The sequence below is a fragment of the Terrapene carolina genome, unplaced genomic scaffold (assembly GCF_002925995.2).
Source record: "Terrapene carolina triunguis isolate 2854851 unplaced genomic scaffold, T_m_triunguis-2.0 Scaffold130, whole genome shotgun sequence".
In the NCBI taxonomy this organism is placed as follows: Eukaryota; Metazoa; Chordata; order Testudines; family Emydidae; genus Terrapene; species Terrapene triunguis.
Window position 1 is genome coordinate 2,334,972 of NW_020664481.1, and position 15,482 is coordinate 2,350,453.

Here is a 15,482-nt window from a genome sequence, read left to right on the forward strand (position 1 = left end):
CCCAAAGCCACTTACTGGGCTGGGAAGGTCCCGGGGGAAGCTCAGGATGGGAAGGCTAAGGAAAGCAGCCCCACGCCACGCAGAGCTGGAAGATAAAGGACACAGGGCAGGCTGGCGGTCTGTCCATCCAGCCATTGGTCTGCATGGTTCCCTGCCCTCTGGGGTTTAGTGGCTACTTGTCCATCTGTCCAGGTCTCTGTCTGACAGGGTAGGAGCTTTATCCCCCTCCCGCTCCCTCCAGCCCGGCCCCAAGGTGGCTGATAGAATCCCAGGCCGAGTCAGCTGCCAGGGACCAGACAGGAAAGAGACGTCACCAGCCCTGAGTGTAACTCAAAGCAGATGGGGCCGTTGTGTTTGCCAGGACCGCAGGGTGGTCACAACAGGAACTGGTCAAAGGCTGTCAGCAGGAAATGGTCTGGGAGGAAACTCCCTAGGCTGGAGGGGAGAGGGAATTAGTTCACAGGCAGCTTTAACCACTTCAGTGCCACTGGTACGTAACACCACCGCTCACCCCGGCTCAGTTCAAACCGCCCACACAGGGGCCTCAAACTCTGCCCTCTGACCTGGGAAGAAGGGTGTGGAAATACAGCTGGGGCCCCCACAAGGGGCAGAGCTCTGGCCCACCCATGCTGCCTGGCCCCACACCCTGAGTTGGGGCAGCCGGAGGTTTGGCCACCTGGTGCAGCCAGCCCTGCAGCAGGGCCAGGGCGAAGGGGTGAGACAAATCCTGGCTAAAGAGAACACCGAGTCCCCCGTGAGAGAAGAACTGGCCTCAGCCCCCCCGTGGGGAAAAGCTCCCACCGGAGGCACAGCTGGGCACTGCTGCAGGGAAGCTCCCAGAAGTGGAGGCTAGAGCCCAGTCCACACTGGCGAAAACAGCAGCATTGCCGGAGCCTGAGCCGCGCGGACACTCGTCTCCACCTCCAACCCAGGCACCTCGGCTGGTGCAGCAGGACGGTGCAGAGCCGTGTCTGGCCCCGCAGGGTCGATCCGGCTGGGGAGTGCTGCCAGGGAAAGGCCGAGCCTCCGGCCTGACTCACTCTCCTTCCTCCGTCTGATTCCAGCTGTGGGAAACAGCCTCTCCCCCTTTCCCGCTCCATTAGCCAGTGGGAGAGATGTGGTGAAAGTGACAGGGAACGCGGTGCTGCCAAGCCCCGAGCAGCCAGCTTCCAGTGCTGTGGTGGCAAGGGGAGAGGCGCATTTTGGTCTCTCCCAGAGAGGGGCCTTGCTCCCATCTCTGAGAGAGAGAGACTGCCAGTGAGCAGGGGAGGCGGGTCAGATCGGGGAGCAGAGCCAGCTGGGGTGGGGGGCAGAGCCCGGGGCAGGCAGGGCCCCCTGACCCAACCCCAGCATGCAAGCGAAACGCCTCATCCCAGGCAGCTTTCAGTAGAGTACCGTATCTGAGGCTCAGTGGCCCAGCCTCCTCCCCTACAGCCTGTAACACCCCCCACCCCAGCCCCCAACTGCACCATCCCCTTTTGTCTCAGCCCTGTTCAAACAGCAGCATCCAACCTCCCCCCGTCAGACAGAGCCTCGGGGGGCATATTCCACCGAACCGTGGGTGCAGCCTCCAGCTCCAGTCCCGGCCAGCCTGCCTTGGCACGTTACCGGCTCAGCCCCTGGCCTAGCCATGGCATGTGGGGACAAGGGACACTCGGGGAGGAAGCCCGCTAGGTTGTTGGTATGTAAATTTAAGGGCCACAAGAAGAGGTGAGGGTGGCAGGCCTGGACCTTCAGCCCTCTGCTCCGCCACAGAATAGCCACAGCACGGACAGCGGGGCTGGAACGTCCCATCTTCCCCTGCCACTAGCCTCTGCTCCAAACTGCAGGGAGCCGAGGGGGAGTGAGCCCCTGTCCTCGCAGCTGGGACGCCAGGGAAGGTGGTGGGGTTTGGGCTGTGGATACCACCCCACTGGCAGCTGGACTGAGACCCAAGCTCGGTTGACACAGGCCCCCTATGGGCAGATGGTAATGAGTCTGGCCCTTACAGCCTGGCTCCAGCTCCCCACTTCCCGGCTAAGCAGAGAGTCCCCCGGCCCACACACACAGAGTACCCCACCCCCCTCCTAGCAGCTTGGGGACCCAATTCCATTGGATATAAGTTCTTATCCCGCACGTAGCTCCGGAGCGGGTGAGCGCCTGCCCCTCGTGCACTGAGTGTCTGGAGAGGGGAGAGGACAGCCAGCAGCCGGGGCAGAACTAAAGGGGCATCATTCTGTGAGCAGGGTGGGGAGTGAGGGAGGGGGCTGGGGACTGGAGAAGGGGGACATGAAGCTGCAGTGGAAGGAAGATCCTGCTCTAAGGGCCAGGGCCTAAGAATAAATGCAAGAGTCACTTCAACACCTGGCTTCTCACCCACCCAGCACAAATGCCCAGGGCACCCTGTGGACAGGAGCCAGGGACCTGAGACGCTGAATCCTGAGCATCTACAGAGAGCCGGGGTTCAATCCTCAGCTCTCCTACGTCTGCAGGGAAGAGGAACCCAAAGGTCCAGGCCCCAGGCTGGCACCGCAGCTGGCTGGTAGCCAGGAAGCAGTTTTCAGTCTAAGGCAGCGACTGGAAAGCGGAGGAGCTGCTCGGATCACCCCAGAGAAGCTGGGGGAGGCCCAGCTCGGGCAGAATGGTTCCGTAACGGCCCAGTTCATTTCACATGGGCAGGGAGGAAATGCTGAAGGCGGTGAGAAGATTTAACCCACTCGCTGTCTCAGGGCCTGCTCCTGACGGGGACATGAAGACCTTAGCATGCGGCCGCCTGGGGCTCAGAGCCAGCCCCTCCCACCTCGTACAATACAATCCACTACAAGCGCTTGGCATCGGACCTGTACATTTATTTACATTAAGCCGAGAGCTCTGGGGTCTCTCAAGAGAACGTACATCTTTCTGCACTACTGGGGGGCTGCTGCTAGGGACGGCACACATATACGGAGGCCGGGGGCTGTGCTCTGCTGGGCAGAGGAAATCCAGCGGCCCCTGGGTGAAAATGGGGCAGAGGGAGAAGGGTTCTAACGAAGAGACCTCAGCTGGTGTAAACTGGTGCAGATCCTCCGAGGTCAACGGAGTCCCACCAACCTACCCCAGCTGCGGGGGTGGCTCAGAGCACGTGCTGTGTGTGAGGCACTTTCGGGCTGGGCCAGGTGCTGTCTGGTTGTTTCTGTGACTAACAGATACAGGCTGCCGTTAGCTAGCAGCCCCCCCTTCATAACGAATCGCCCGTGGACCACACCAAGCCCGGGGGGTCAGTTGGGCGGGAAGGGGCGTGGCCTCACACTCGTTCTGCAAACCCCCTCCCAAGAGAGGCACAAGCCCTCCGACTCCATGGAGGATCCCCCCACCCCAACCCCTACATCAGCTACTACATCAGCACGCTGGGCCACGCAGGAGCTCCTGCATCACCAGGGGAGGCAACTCCCACCCTAGAGGGGCCTACATGCCCCTGTGCAGTTCAGACATCACTGGCAGGTCGGCAGCGGGTTTCCCTTGGACCCAGCCCTGCCCGCTGTTGAACAGGATGGAAGGCAAAGGAAACGCCACACCCTGAGGGAGCTCCCACACTCTCCTCCCATCGGGGGGTCCCTGGGCCCTGCGAGCGAAGGGTAGTTCCTGTGCGTTGGTGGTCAGGGCTGAAGCAGTCCTTTCATATGTGCGAGGGGGAGAGGCGAGCCCAGCTGGTCTGCATTAGGATGCGCTCTTGCCTTTATCTTCTGGGGGATGTGTGAAGGGAAGGTTGTGTTCTCCCCCCCGCTGGCAGCTCAGAAGGGCAGGGAGGTTAGGAACTAGCACAAAGCCTCGTTCTTTCTTCCCTGGCCTCCATCTGGGGAACGCGCCTGGAATCTGTGCTCTGCACTTCCTCCTTTCCTGTGCACGGAGCCTCCCAGCACTAACAGGAACTCGGCCCCGCAGCCTGGCTTCTAGGACCCCGATCATGGGGAGAGACGGTTTTCTGCTCAAGCAGCAGCCTCGCGTGCTAGTCCAGCGGTGAGCAGATCCAGAGGCAGGCAGTAGCCATCCTACCTGCGGGCCGGGGAGTGCACACTGCACTCAGGAGCTCGGAGCACAGCTCCAGACAGCCATACACAGATGTCATTGCATCCTGAGGCCGTGAGCATCAATGCCGGTGACGTTGCCATGGCGTGTCTCCTATTGCACTCAGAGGCCGAGAGCAGGAATCTTGGTTCTCAGGTAGTGACTGGTGTGTGGTGCGTACTGAGCCCAGCAAGAGAAGGGACCTTGCAGCACTCAGCAGGCTGGTCTGCGTGTCCCATTGCAAGTCTCAGAACGGGAGTGGAACACGAACAGCAGGACGCAGGGAATTGCAAAGTGGAGTCTAACGCTGCTGCAGTCTAGGCTTTGCAAGGTGCTCTCCGCACCTCCGGTCGCACGTGCGGTGGGATTCCAATCGGCAATTCCACAGCTCGGCGAGTTCAGCGCCGTCGTCTCACTACAGCAAAGGATCCAGGCCAAGAGCAGCACAGGGGATACAGAAGGGACCGGGCCTGGTAATTGCACAGTGGTTAGGATCAGGAGCCTATGGGATGCAGCGGGGTAGCTGTCACAGCAGCACAGAATCTGTAGCAGGGATACAGGGTGCTAAGCTGGCAACACCACACGTGTGTGAGCTCCAGACCAGTAATCTCCATGGGATCAAAGGTGTAGTATGTCCTAGTGGTACAGGATCCAGGAACCGCGTCACAGACAGCGGGAATTCCAGTGTGGTGGTATTGAACCAGCAGGAGATCCACAAAGGCAGCTTTGCAGCTGCCTGGGATCCGGATCCGGATCCGGAGCCTCACACAAGGCACAGGACCGAGAGGCGTCATCTCACAGCAGTTCGGGAGCCAGAGCAGCATTATCCCGGTGGCCCAGACCCTAGAGCAGTGGCAGTGCGGGATAGGATCTACAGCAGGAATCTCATGGCAGGGACAGAATCTAGAGCAGGACTCTCAGCAGGATGGGATCCAGCGGTAATCTCACCGCAGTAGGAGCAGGAATTTCACATCTGTACAGAACTGGGATAGCTCAATTCATTGCCCCAGCGGTGAACTCCTTGTGTTTGGGAAGCGGATTGATTCCGAACCCAAGTGGAGATCCTACTGCCTCCAGAAGCAGGGACTACATGCCACTTTCCGGTGCAGTCCCTGGGGAACAGGCCTTCAATCCACAGCTCAGATTTCAGGGGATCACCTATTGGCCTTGCACAAATCCCACCCAGCTCAGCCCCGCACTCAGACACCCAGTGCCGTCAGGGATCCCGAGCTGCTGATCTTCTTGAATCGGTTGGCAGCACACACACCAATAAAGTTTTTCTGTTAGGGAAACAAGAAAGAAGTTATTCCCCATTTGGAGCCTGGACAGCGCTCGTTAAAGAGGCCTTTCTTAGGGGATGATGTAGGACTCAGATGGGGAGTTCAGATACTCCAGTCCCTAACTCTCCCAGCACGGGACACCGCAGGCGCGCTAGGAAGTGGTAGACAGCAATGGTGGTTCTCAAAGCCAGAGGATCACTGAGGATCCCCTTATGGGCCACTGGGGATTCACCGATCTCTTTCCACCAGGCCACAGAGCTGCTTCGCTTGACCATCTGCCAGTCTTTGAGCAGTGACTCTTCCAGCTGCCTCTCACCCATGCTCAGAAGCCTGGAAGGTTTTCAGAAACTTCTTAGCCAAAATAAGCGGGACACCCACAGACGTCCCTGTCCCCCTGCATGGCTTCCCAGCACCGGCTCAGCCAGGACAGAAGTGAAGTGCAGAGCGCCCTGGAGAGCGGCGGGGGCTGCTGGCAGCGAAGCCCAACCCCCACCCAGAGGAAACCAACAGCACAGATCCAGGCTAAGGGTGAGGCTGTGGGCAAAGGGAGTGGCTCCCCCCATTGCAGTCCGATTCCTTCTGTGGCCAAGCCCTGGGGCAAGCACGGAATCAGGGGGCAGAGACCCTAGAGGATCCCGTAGGTAAGGAACAGTCCCGGATGTGGGGTGCACGCACAGGGTGCCCCTTACACAGGACATGGGGGATGGTGACGGCAGGGGATGGAAGTAAGGGAAGAACCACATGAGGAATAAGAGACATTTCAGGGGAACTCCCCATTAGCACAGCACGATTCCTCACTCCAGAGACCATTTCTGCTGCCCTCGAGTACGCCACGCAATTACCGCTCGATCAATGTCATGTTTAATATGGTCCCCAGCATCATTTTAACATCAGGGACGGGGGGGTCACCCTGAGGGACAAATCCATGAAATCAGGGATGGGGGGGGTGAGAGTTGGGGCAGCAGCTCCCCTGGGCCTTAGGGCACACAGACGCCCTCAAGCTCTCCCTCCTCACTGCCCCATACTGTTGGCAGAGGTAGGGCCCCATCCTCCTCTCCCCCAGGAGTCCTACCACGGCTCTCTGCTGCCAGTTCTGTGCACTCGAGTGGGGGCAGAGCGCTCGCTCTGGGCACAGCGCTCGCTCTGGGCACTCCCGTCCCCCATTCCCTTCAGGGAGCCAGCACCCCAGCCAGCACTTCTACCCGCCCCAGGGGCTGGCCTCCCCTCCCAATGCAGGACTGTCCCCATTGCACACAGCCTTCTTCGTACCTTCCAGCGTCGCCGCATGACGTACTTCCGGAGCAGGACCTGGGATTTCAGGCGCCGGTTGCAGCGCTTGGCCTTCTCGGCCAGGTTGTTCAGCCAGGGGTGCTGGAGGCACTTGGCCGCGCTCATCCGGCCGCTGCGGGGGAGAGGAATGCAGGTGACTCCTGTCCCTAGTGGGGTTCGATCGCCCCAACGAGCCCCCCCCCATTGCTCCTGCTTTCCACTCCCCACCCCAGACCCATGGGTGCTGCCAGCTGCCCAGGCCTGTGTTAATTAACCCCAAGAACACACTGAGGGAAAGGAGGGTGCAGTCACATTCCTGCACAAGCCCCGAGGCTGCTGCCGGCCACGTGAGCCTAGCATCCTCGGCTGCCTCCTCTGGGCAGGGTCCCAGACTCCTCTGACCCGGAGATCCCCCATGGAGGCAGGGGCCAGGCACCAGAGCCTGATCTCTCCTCCCTTCCCTGCTTGGAAAGGACTCCAGTCCCCTCCCTCTTTCCAAGAGCCCTGGTTATGAGACGCCTTCCCCAGGGCCGGGATCCGGCCGAGCCGTCAATGCTGCATGGACCCTGCTGTTACCATGGGGTGCAGCCGGGGGAATGGGCAAGAGGAAGCTGGCCAGGTTGTCAGTCAACATGGGTGCAAGGACCCACGTCGTCCTCTTGGGGCTGCCTGTCTCTGCACCCCCAGCGAGCTTGGCAAGGCTCAGACAGGAGCAGCCAGCCGTTGCACCAGGCCAGGCCGCGGGAGCGCCCGGGGAAGGGTCAGTGCTCCCACCAGCAGGGAGCGGGGTCGCTTGCCCCCAGGTGGGAGGTGATGGACGGGGGCTTGCTGCCGTAGGCTGGCTCAGCCCTGTGTGCATGATGCCAGCTGTGCTAGCCGGACCCAAACGCTCTGGGCCGCCCTCGGCTAGACCCAAACCTCTTCTGCTTGATAATCAGATTCGAGACGAAGTCCTTGGCTTCGTCCGAGATGCCCTCAAAGGCTTCCTCGTCGAAGTACCACTTGGCTTCCAGGACGTTGTTCAGGGTTTCGGTGTCGTCATCTCCCAGGAAAGGGGAGAGGCCGCTTAGCCTGGGAAGAGAGGAGGAGGGGAGGGAGGGAACCATCACAGGTCTCAAGCTGTGCTCGGAGCTCCTCAGGAAGGGACAAGACGCAGGCCCTGTTTCCTCAGCGGGTTCCCAATTCCTTCTGCACAAAGCCACTCGCTCGCTCCCTCCCTCTGCCTGGGATCATGAGGAGAGAGGCAGGGAAGCCAGCGCTCTTAGAAAGGAACCAGTGTGTTCCCAGCTGGCATCTTGCTGCGTTCCCATCCTGTCTCAGCTGGGAGAGGTGAGCCATTTCCTGTCCACGCGCACAGCCCGCCCCTCCCAGATGTTCCAGCCACCCAGCTCCGAGCAGCCGCTGGACGGCTTTCCACTCCCTTTGAGAGAGGGCAGTTAGTGGTGGGGAGAGGTGCCGACTGGCAGGGTCAGCCCTGAAGGCTGGTGGCCTCTATCCACATCGCCTCAGGCACTCGAGGAGGTATCCTGCCTCGTTTTACAGATGGAGAAACTGAGGCTCGGAGACTGGCCCGAGGTCACCTGCCGCCTGGACTGGGACTCAGGAGTTCTCTTGCCAGCCCTTGGCTCTAACAGCTACCTCGTTCTCCTCTCCCACACAGCTCTGCCGCCAGCCCAGCCACATCTAAGGGTAAAGCCCAGAGTGGTTCTCACCCTCCCCCAGCCCGAGAGCCACCCACCCTGTGCCCACGCTTACAACATGTAGGTGATCACGCCCAGACTCCACATGTCTGTCGAATAGGAGACTTGGTCGTAGTTCACCACCTCCGGGGACAGGAACTCGGGGGTCCCAAAGTTCACTTTCAGCTTCTCCCGGGGGTTGTATCTGTGGGCAGGAAGAGCCGGGTCAGTGAGAGCTCCTGGCACTGCCCCGGGGCCAGCACCCCCGCCCGTCCACATTCACCACCTCCGCCCACACGGCACCCTGGCTCTATGCTGCTCCAACCCAGCGAAGAAACATCCTGGCTTGGCCCCAGCCTGAGCCAGAACCAAGCCGGTTATTATAACGGCCCCAAACCGCTATCCCCTGCGGGGCACGGCTGACTCGGCAGAGCTGCTGCCAAGCCCAGACTGCAGATTCCACCCCACCCCGCTGGGATCCCTTCCTGCCTTTCCCCAGGGCCCACAGCGGGGTCAGGCAAAAGGCCAGTGCAGCTGGTCCCCGAGCGTGGCCTTTGCCCAGCCCCAGAGGACGTGGGAAGGGAGAAGAGAAGGAGCAAGCCAGGCCCCGGAGGGAGGGGAGTTACCTTCGCGCCAGCCCGAAGTCGATGATCTTCACCATGTGCCCCGTGGAGGTGACACACAGGATGTTCTCAGGCTGCAGGGATGAAGTTCCTGAGGTTAGAACCCAGCTCACGGCTACGCGCCCGCCTACCCCAGCCCAGGGAGCGGTTACTGGCCACCCGCAGAGGAGTTTGAGGCCCGCTGGAGGCTAGGCCAGTTTTCCCCTCTGTCCCTTAGACGCATCAGGGACATAGTCTGCAGGGTTCTCAGACCATGTACAGCGCCAGTCCTTGCACCTCAGTGGAGGCCACTGCACCTTTCACATCCTTGCCCCGAGCCCCTATTAAGCACTGGGGTGACGCAGAAGCTTGGAGCCCAAGAGGAGTTAAAATCCCCGCCTTTCCCAATGCAATCCTAGTTCTGACTGCCAGCGTCTCCCGGGCCAAGCTGTGACTGGAGCAAGTCCGAGAGAATCGCCTCTCCCAGCCTGTTCCTTGCGCAGCCCCCTGACATCAGAGTACCTCGGTGGACGCCGGGATTGCAGTTTGTAGGTGTGACGAAGTGAGGGGTTTTCTTGTTTTCTGTGGGGTTTCAATGGTTTGCATGCAGAGGGGGTGGGACTCGATTTCCCTGGGTGTTACTGGTTTAACGAGGTGAGGGGAGGGGGAGTGTGTTTTGCAGAGGACCGGAGAGAGGACGTGGGGACCCAGCCGGTGGCCGGGAGGATGGATACCCCAGCGACTGGCGACCTGGTGACCCAGAGGCCCAGCTGAGGAGACGCAGCCGGTTCTGGCCAGTGGGAGGACAATGGGCTGCAGAGTGAGGACCCAGAGACCTAACCAGCCGGTTCCAGCCAGAGGGAGAAGCAGGATGGGAGGCCCCGGTTTACGACCCTGTTTACCTGGAGGGAAAGTAAATGGACAGAGGCGGGGCCTGGGGCCGGTGATCTCAGATGCCCAGCTGGGAGCAGGGGGGCTCTGGGCTGGAGAGGGGGAGCAGGCGGAGCCCACCTGGATGCAGAGAGACTGGGATGTGCTGGGCTGAGGGAGGCCAGGCCTGAGGGTCAGAGAGTTTCCTGTGCTGTGTTCAACTCTCAATAAACCCTTCTGTTTCCTGCTGGCTGAGAGTCACTCCGGTCTAGAGAACAGGGTTGCATCAACCCCTTCGGGGGTGGAGGCCCCGGGGGTCCAGAGCGAGTGGACTCCCTGAGGGGGCCCACGGCAGAGACAGACGTGCTAAGGCTCAGAGAGGTGCGGATCCAGGAGGTGGAGGGGCCAGACCCCGAGAGAGAGTGGACCCTCGAGAAGGGCTGTCTCACTAAAAGGGGCACCCCCCACGGACCGCACGGGGCCTGACCCCAAGAGAGTGGACCCCCGAGAAGGGCTGTCTCACTAAAAGGGGCACCCCCCACGGACCGCACGGGGCCAAGAGTGGGCACGATCTGTGAGTCCGTGACAGTAGGCACTGAACGAGAGATGGACACTGCGCGGTCACCCTTCCAAATCCTGCTCCTAGCCCCACCCAGACCAACCGCAGCGATGTGCCACAGATCCCCCTCGGCTTTCCCCAGGCCCCCTAGAGCCCTGCCCCCAGACCACACGCTGAGATCTGCCCTTTGAATAGCCTGGAACCTGGAACGGAGCCCACGCTTCTACCTGCATACAGCCCACAACGACTCAGCTGGGCTGGTCTGCAAAGCCAAGACTCCAGCCTTGCCAGCCCGCGGAGCGGAGCCCAGGGTGATGGTCTCCCTCTGGGGCCCAGTGCTGCCACCACCACTGAACCGCGGGAGTCCTTGTGCTCAGGAGTTGGAAGTTCCTGCTTCTGGAGGCCTCTTCTCCCCAGACATGATCCAGGCTGCGCTTGTCACGCATTCACGTACCGAGCTCCCCCCAGGCAGCATGCGCCCTCCCCACGCCCCGGCCCCACAGCCAGGGGCTGTCTTCTCACCGAGAGCAGCCCTTCAGCCCAGCTTCAAAACCTAGGAAGGTTTCCCCTCTAGCCCCCCAGCCTCGCTGTACCCCCTCCCTCCCTCCCTCCGCACGTGGCACCTTGAGGTCCAAGTGCAGGACGCGCATCTGATGCATGAAGGTGATCCCGTCGCAGATCTGCCTCACGAACACCATGCAGTCCACTTCTGTCAGGTGGTAATCCTCGTCGATGATGCGCTCAAAGAGCTCCCCGCCCTCCACACTGTGCACAGACCAACCACAGCGTCACCGGACTGCGCCAAGCAGACCCCAGACAGCCGAGCCGCCCTGCCCTGCATAGAGACGCTCCCCTACGCGGTTCCAGGGGCACGGTTCGCAGGACCTCCCCCCGGCCTGGGCACAGGCAGAGCCGGGTGCTGGTTACGGAGGGTGCCCCTCTCAGGCATGGGGATGCAGAGGGTGGGTTACTGAGGAGACCCCTGGCCAAGGCTGTGGCTCAGAGGAACTGGATAGTGCAGGAAGCCACTCATTCTGGGTACAGGTTCGCGAGAGAAGGGGAATTCTGCAGGGAGACCCCAGACAGGGAACAGTCAGAGGGAAGCTGGAGGCAGGGGCAGGCAGCCCCCCATCCTAGGTCCAGGCAGGTTAGTGGAGAGGCTATCCTAGCCAAGATCCCGGCAGAGCAATAGGGAGGTTAGCGAGACTGCCTTGATTTCAGGGGTATGGGCTACAGATCGTCTCTTCCAGACCGGGTACCAGGGACTGGGATGCAAGCAGAGCCGAGCGCTACCTGGGCAGGGAATCCCCTAGCCAGAGCACAGGGGAAGTGGGGAGGAGGAGCCCTTGCTGGGACCTGTCACTGCACTGTAACTCGCACCAGAGGACAGCGGCTGAGGGAGACTGCCCAGGAGAAAGGAGGTTCCCCGCCCTCGGTGAACAAGCACAGCACCGTCGGGAAGCTCCCGTGTCAAGCCACCCAGGCTGCCCCCCAGCCGCTGCCCCATGCTGACGGGTGCTACTCACAACTCCATGAAGAGGACGATTTCCCGTGGTGTCTCGATGGCTTCATAGAGCTGGATCAGGTTCCTGTGGTTCAACTGGTTCATCACCTCGATTTCAACCAAGGCCATCTCCTGCGGGACACGCACCGTGTCAACGCGTGGAGCACGGGCAGGGCCAGGGCAGTCGGCAGCCACAGCCCGCAAAGTCAACACACCAAGCCACCTGCTCACGCACAGCTCAGACGGCACTTCCGCCGGTGGCCGGTCCACACACAGACACAGGCGCACACAGTCACATGTTGGTTCACGTGCATGCGGACTGACAGACGTACACACCCAAACCAGGGCACACAGTGACGCAGCCCCAGGTGCACAGATGTACGTGTGTCTCCGTCCAGGCTAACGCCTGGCTACGCAGACACACGTGCACAGGCAGACTCAGGAGAACACTCAGGACGCACCTTGTCCTTCGAGCCCTGTTTCCTAATGATTTTGGCTGCAAGTTTGAGCCCCGTCCCTCTCTCGGTGCACGTGCGGACTTCGCCAAACTTCCCCCTAGGGCAAAGAAAAGCAGATAGTAGAGGCTGCGATCCCCCTCTCCCCCCGCCCCCGGCATGATCTAGCCAGAGGGCAAGCTCAGAGGCTAGCAGTGGGGACATCCGTGGTTACAATGCCCGTTTGCTGGCATCCCCATAGAAAGGAGTGGGCAGGGAGGTGGGTTACCAGTTCTCAGGGTAACTGACTAGTCACATGAACTAAAGCTCAGTCCCAGGGGGTCACTGGATTCTTGGGGTTTCCAAGCCTGGAGAAGGTGTGTTCCTAAGCTGAAAAGCTTGGGTTTAGCCCCAGAAGCCCCGGGCAAGGCTCCCCTCAGAGCTGTTCAATGGATTTCCTTCGTCCAAGAGGGCACTGATGACCAAGATGCAGCACTTCCGTTCCAGGGAGGAGGACTCCGCAGCATGCCCAGCCCTTGTCAACACAGGGCAGGACTCTACAGATCCAGTCCAGCTCTCCCGCAGGGCAGGGCAGGGCAGGGCACTAGACAGTGGGCTAATAAGAACATAAGAACGGCCCTACTGGGTCAGACCAAAGGTCCATCTAGCCCAGTATCCTGTCTTCTGACAGTGGCCAGTGCCAGGTGCCCCAGAGGGAATGGGCAGAACAGGGAATCATCAAGTGATTCAGCCCTGTCGCCCATTCCCAGCTTCAGGCAAACAGAGGTTAGGGACACCATCCCTGCCCAGCCCGGCCATCGATGGACCTATCCTCCATTAATTTATCTAGCTCTTTTTTGAACCCTGTTATGGTCTTGGCCTTCACAACATCCTCTGGCAAGGAGCTTCTGGCAAGGTTAACTGTGCGTTGTGTGAAGAAATACTTCCTTTTATTTGTTTTAAACGTGCTGACTATTAATTTCATTTGGTGACCCCCTGGTTCTCCCTCTGTGGTCGGGATGAAAGGGGCATACAGGGTCCTGGCAGCACATGGACAGGCACTAGTGGGGCAGCAGAGATGTGATTGGGCCCACTGTTAGGGTGACCAGACAGCAAGTGTGAAAAATCGGGACAGGAGGTGGGGGGTAATAGGACCCTATATAAGAAAAAGACCCAAAAATCGGCACTGTCCCTATAAAATTGGGACATCTGGTCACCCTACCCACTGTACTGAGCTGGGACGAATCTTCAGCCGAACACCTTCAGTGAGGGGCACCTTGTCCCTGTGAGGTGCCAAGTACCAAATGAAGAACATCTGCCCCAGGCAGCCTGAGCACAAGTCTCCCTCCATCTCTGCCCGCTTTGGGGGCTCAAAGCGGGCAGAGCTGGAGAGGGGAGTGGTGGCAAGCCAGGGCTACCACCAGGAGCAGCGCTGGCAGAAATGTTTAATTGAAATTGCCAGACAAGGTCTGAAGGTTTGGAAAGACACGGCAATGGAAACAAAAGTTGGGTTATTTTCAAAAAAGAAAAAGGAAACATTTTGAAAGCATCTAAATGTCCCAGGGCGACATTTTCTGAGCGGAACGGTTTGATTTGGTTTCTAAATGGCTTTTTGAAATGAAAAAAAAAAAACCAAACCCATTGTTTTACAAGCATTTTTTAAGGTTCAAAAAATGACATCAGAACAAACTATTTCAATGGGTCCAAGGGAGAGTTTGGGAAACTTCATTTTGCAGGAAATGTGGATGGTTGGGGGTTTCCCCTCCCTATTTCTAAATAGAATTTTTTTTTCAAAATCATGGAGTTTCCCACAACACAGAAAACACGGCTGGGGCCCGGCTGTGCACCCTGGGCCAGGCTCCCAGCCCCACAGCCCCTCCCTTGGCGGCTTGCTCTTACCCTCCCAGCATCTCCTTGGTGTTGATGTTGAACATGCTGTTCACGGTGCCGGATTTCAGGGTGACAATGCGATGGGTGAAGGGAGCGGGTGGCGGAGGAACATCATCTGCGGAGACAAGAGACATGGGACCACCCAGCTGCTTCCATCTTTCTCAGCCGAGTCTATGGGGCTGGGGAGATCCTCAGGAAGCAGAGCCCCCCCCCCCCCCCCCCCCCCCCCCCCCCCCGCCTGGCTGGTGGACCTAGAGCTTCATCCACTCCTGGGGCGAGGCCGACACCTAGTGGCAATGCCTGGTACAGCCTGCAGCCAGCACCTCCTCGCCTCCCACTCCTGCCCCTTCGCTGCTGAGTCACCGCACGTGGCCCCTCTCTATAAATAGCGAAGGATGCCGCAGACCACCCAGGAGCCTGACAATAAATCAGGAGGTTACCAAGCCCATCAGCAGCTCCAGTTTCGTTCCATAACCCTGTTAGACCCCTTTGGACCCCACCGGTCTCCTTGACAGCCCCCGAAAGATCCTCCCAGCCCCATCTGTAGTCACAGACCCCCGATTCCGCGCTGACCACCAAGCTCCCCCCAAGCCACAGTCTGCATTCCCCCAGCCCTATGCACACCCCACATTCCCTCCCGCTCTGCTGATCCTGGGCCTACAGCCCAGCCCCAGGGCACGTCCATGCTGTGCCACCCAGGCTTCAGTTCTGGAGAGCCAGCCCTCCGATCCCGGCCCTCCGATCCCCACACTCCAACCCTGCATTCCCCACTGCGCACAGCTCGGGCCCCAGCCTGCCCTCCCTCTCAACACCCCGGCACTGTCGGTCTGCTCAGCTCCAGGACACGCTGTCCTAGGCAGGCAATGCGGATAGCGCAAAGCTCTGAGCTCTTGGGATTCCTGCTCTTAGATAGCACAGGGAGAGGCTCTCTCTGGGTCTCGCGCTAGGTGTCCAAGGAGAGCAGCAAGAACAGGCCAGACGCAAAGCGGGCGCAAGGCTTCCCATCCCAGCAGCAGGATCCGGGCTCGAGGATGGGTCAGCTTAGTTTAAAGGGAACCAGTAGCTGGAGCGCCATTGGTGGGCAGTGAATCAGAGACACCGGCACCCTCGCTCTGCCTGGATGGAGTCCACCCCACATAAGAGACGGCACAGCCTTACCCAGTATCTGGAAAGGGTCCTCTTTCCCGAAGTCTGGCGTTAGGTAGGGGCTGGGCGGGGGCTCCAGTTCTTCCTCCTCTGGTGAAGGTGGCTGTTCCCCAGCCACAGGGCCTGTTTTCCCCGCATTTCCGGGGATGTTCAAGACTAGAGGAGGCTGCTTCACTGAGCTGGGTTCTGCAGGGGTCTTGTCTGAAGCAGGGTGGGGTAGCCCCAC

General features: G+C 60.1%; 1 protein-coding gene across 1 annotated transcript in view; it reads right to left on the reverse strand.

Annotated features, from left to right (window-relative positions):
* Positions 1 to 4,774: 4,774 nt before the first annotated feature.
* Positions 4,775 to 15,482, reverse strand: part of MYLK2 (myosin light chain kinase 2) — a 12,565-nt gene continuing 1,857 nt past the window's right edge. The window contains exons 4-13 of the mRNA XM_026652745.2: positions 15,269 to 15,480; positions 14,120 to 14,225; positions 12,248 to 12,341; positions 11,809 to 11,918; positions 10,906 to 11,047; positions 8,878 to 8,948; positions 8,328 to 8,456; positions 7,491 to 7,643; positions 6,573 to 6,705; positions 4,775 to 5,303 (exon numbers count right to left, since the gene is read on the reverse strand). Of these exons, the coding sequence (XP_026508530.1) occupies positions 5,223 to 5,303; positions 6,573 to 6,705; positions 7,491 to 7,643; positions 8,328 to 8,456; positions 8,878 to 8,948; positions 10,906 to 11,047; positions 11,809 to 11,918; positions 12,248 to 12,341; positions 14,120 to 14,225; positions 15,269 to 15,480 (1,231 nt within the window). The 3' untranslated portion in view covers positions 4,775 to 5,222. The remainder of the gene's footprint in view (positions 5,304 to 6,572; positions 6,706 to 7,490; positions 7,644 to 8,327; positions 8,457 to 8,877; positions 8,949 to 10,905; positions 11,048 to 11,808; positions 11,919 to 12,247; positions 12,342 to 14,119; positions 14,226 to 15,268; positions 15,481 to 15,482) is intronic.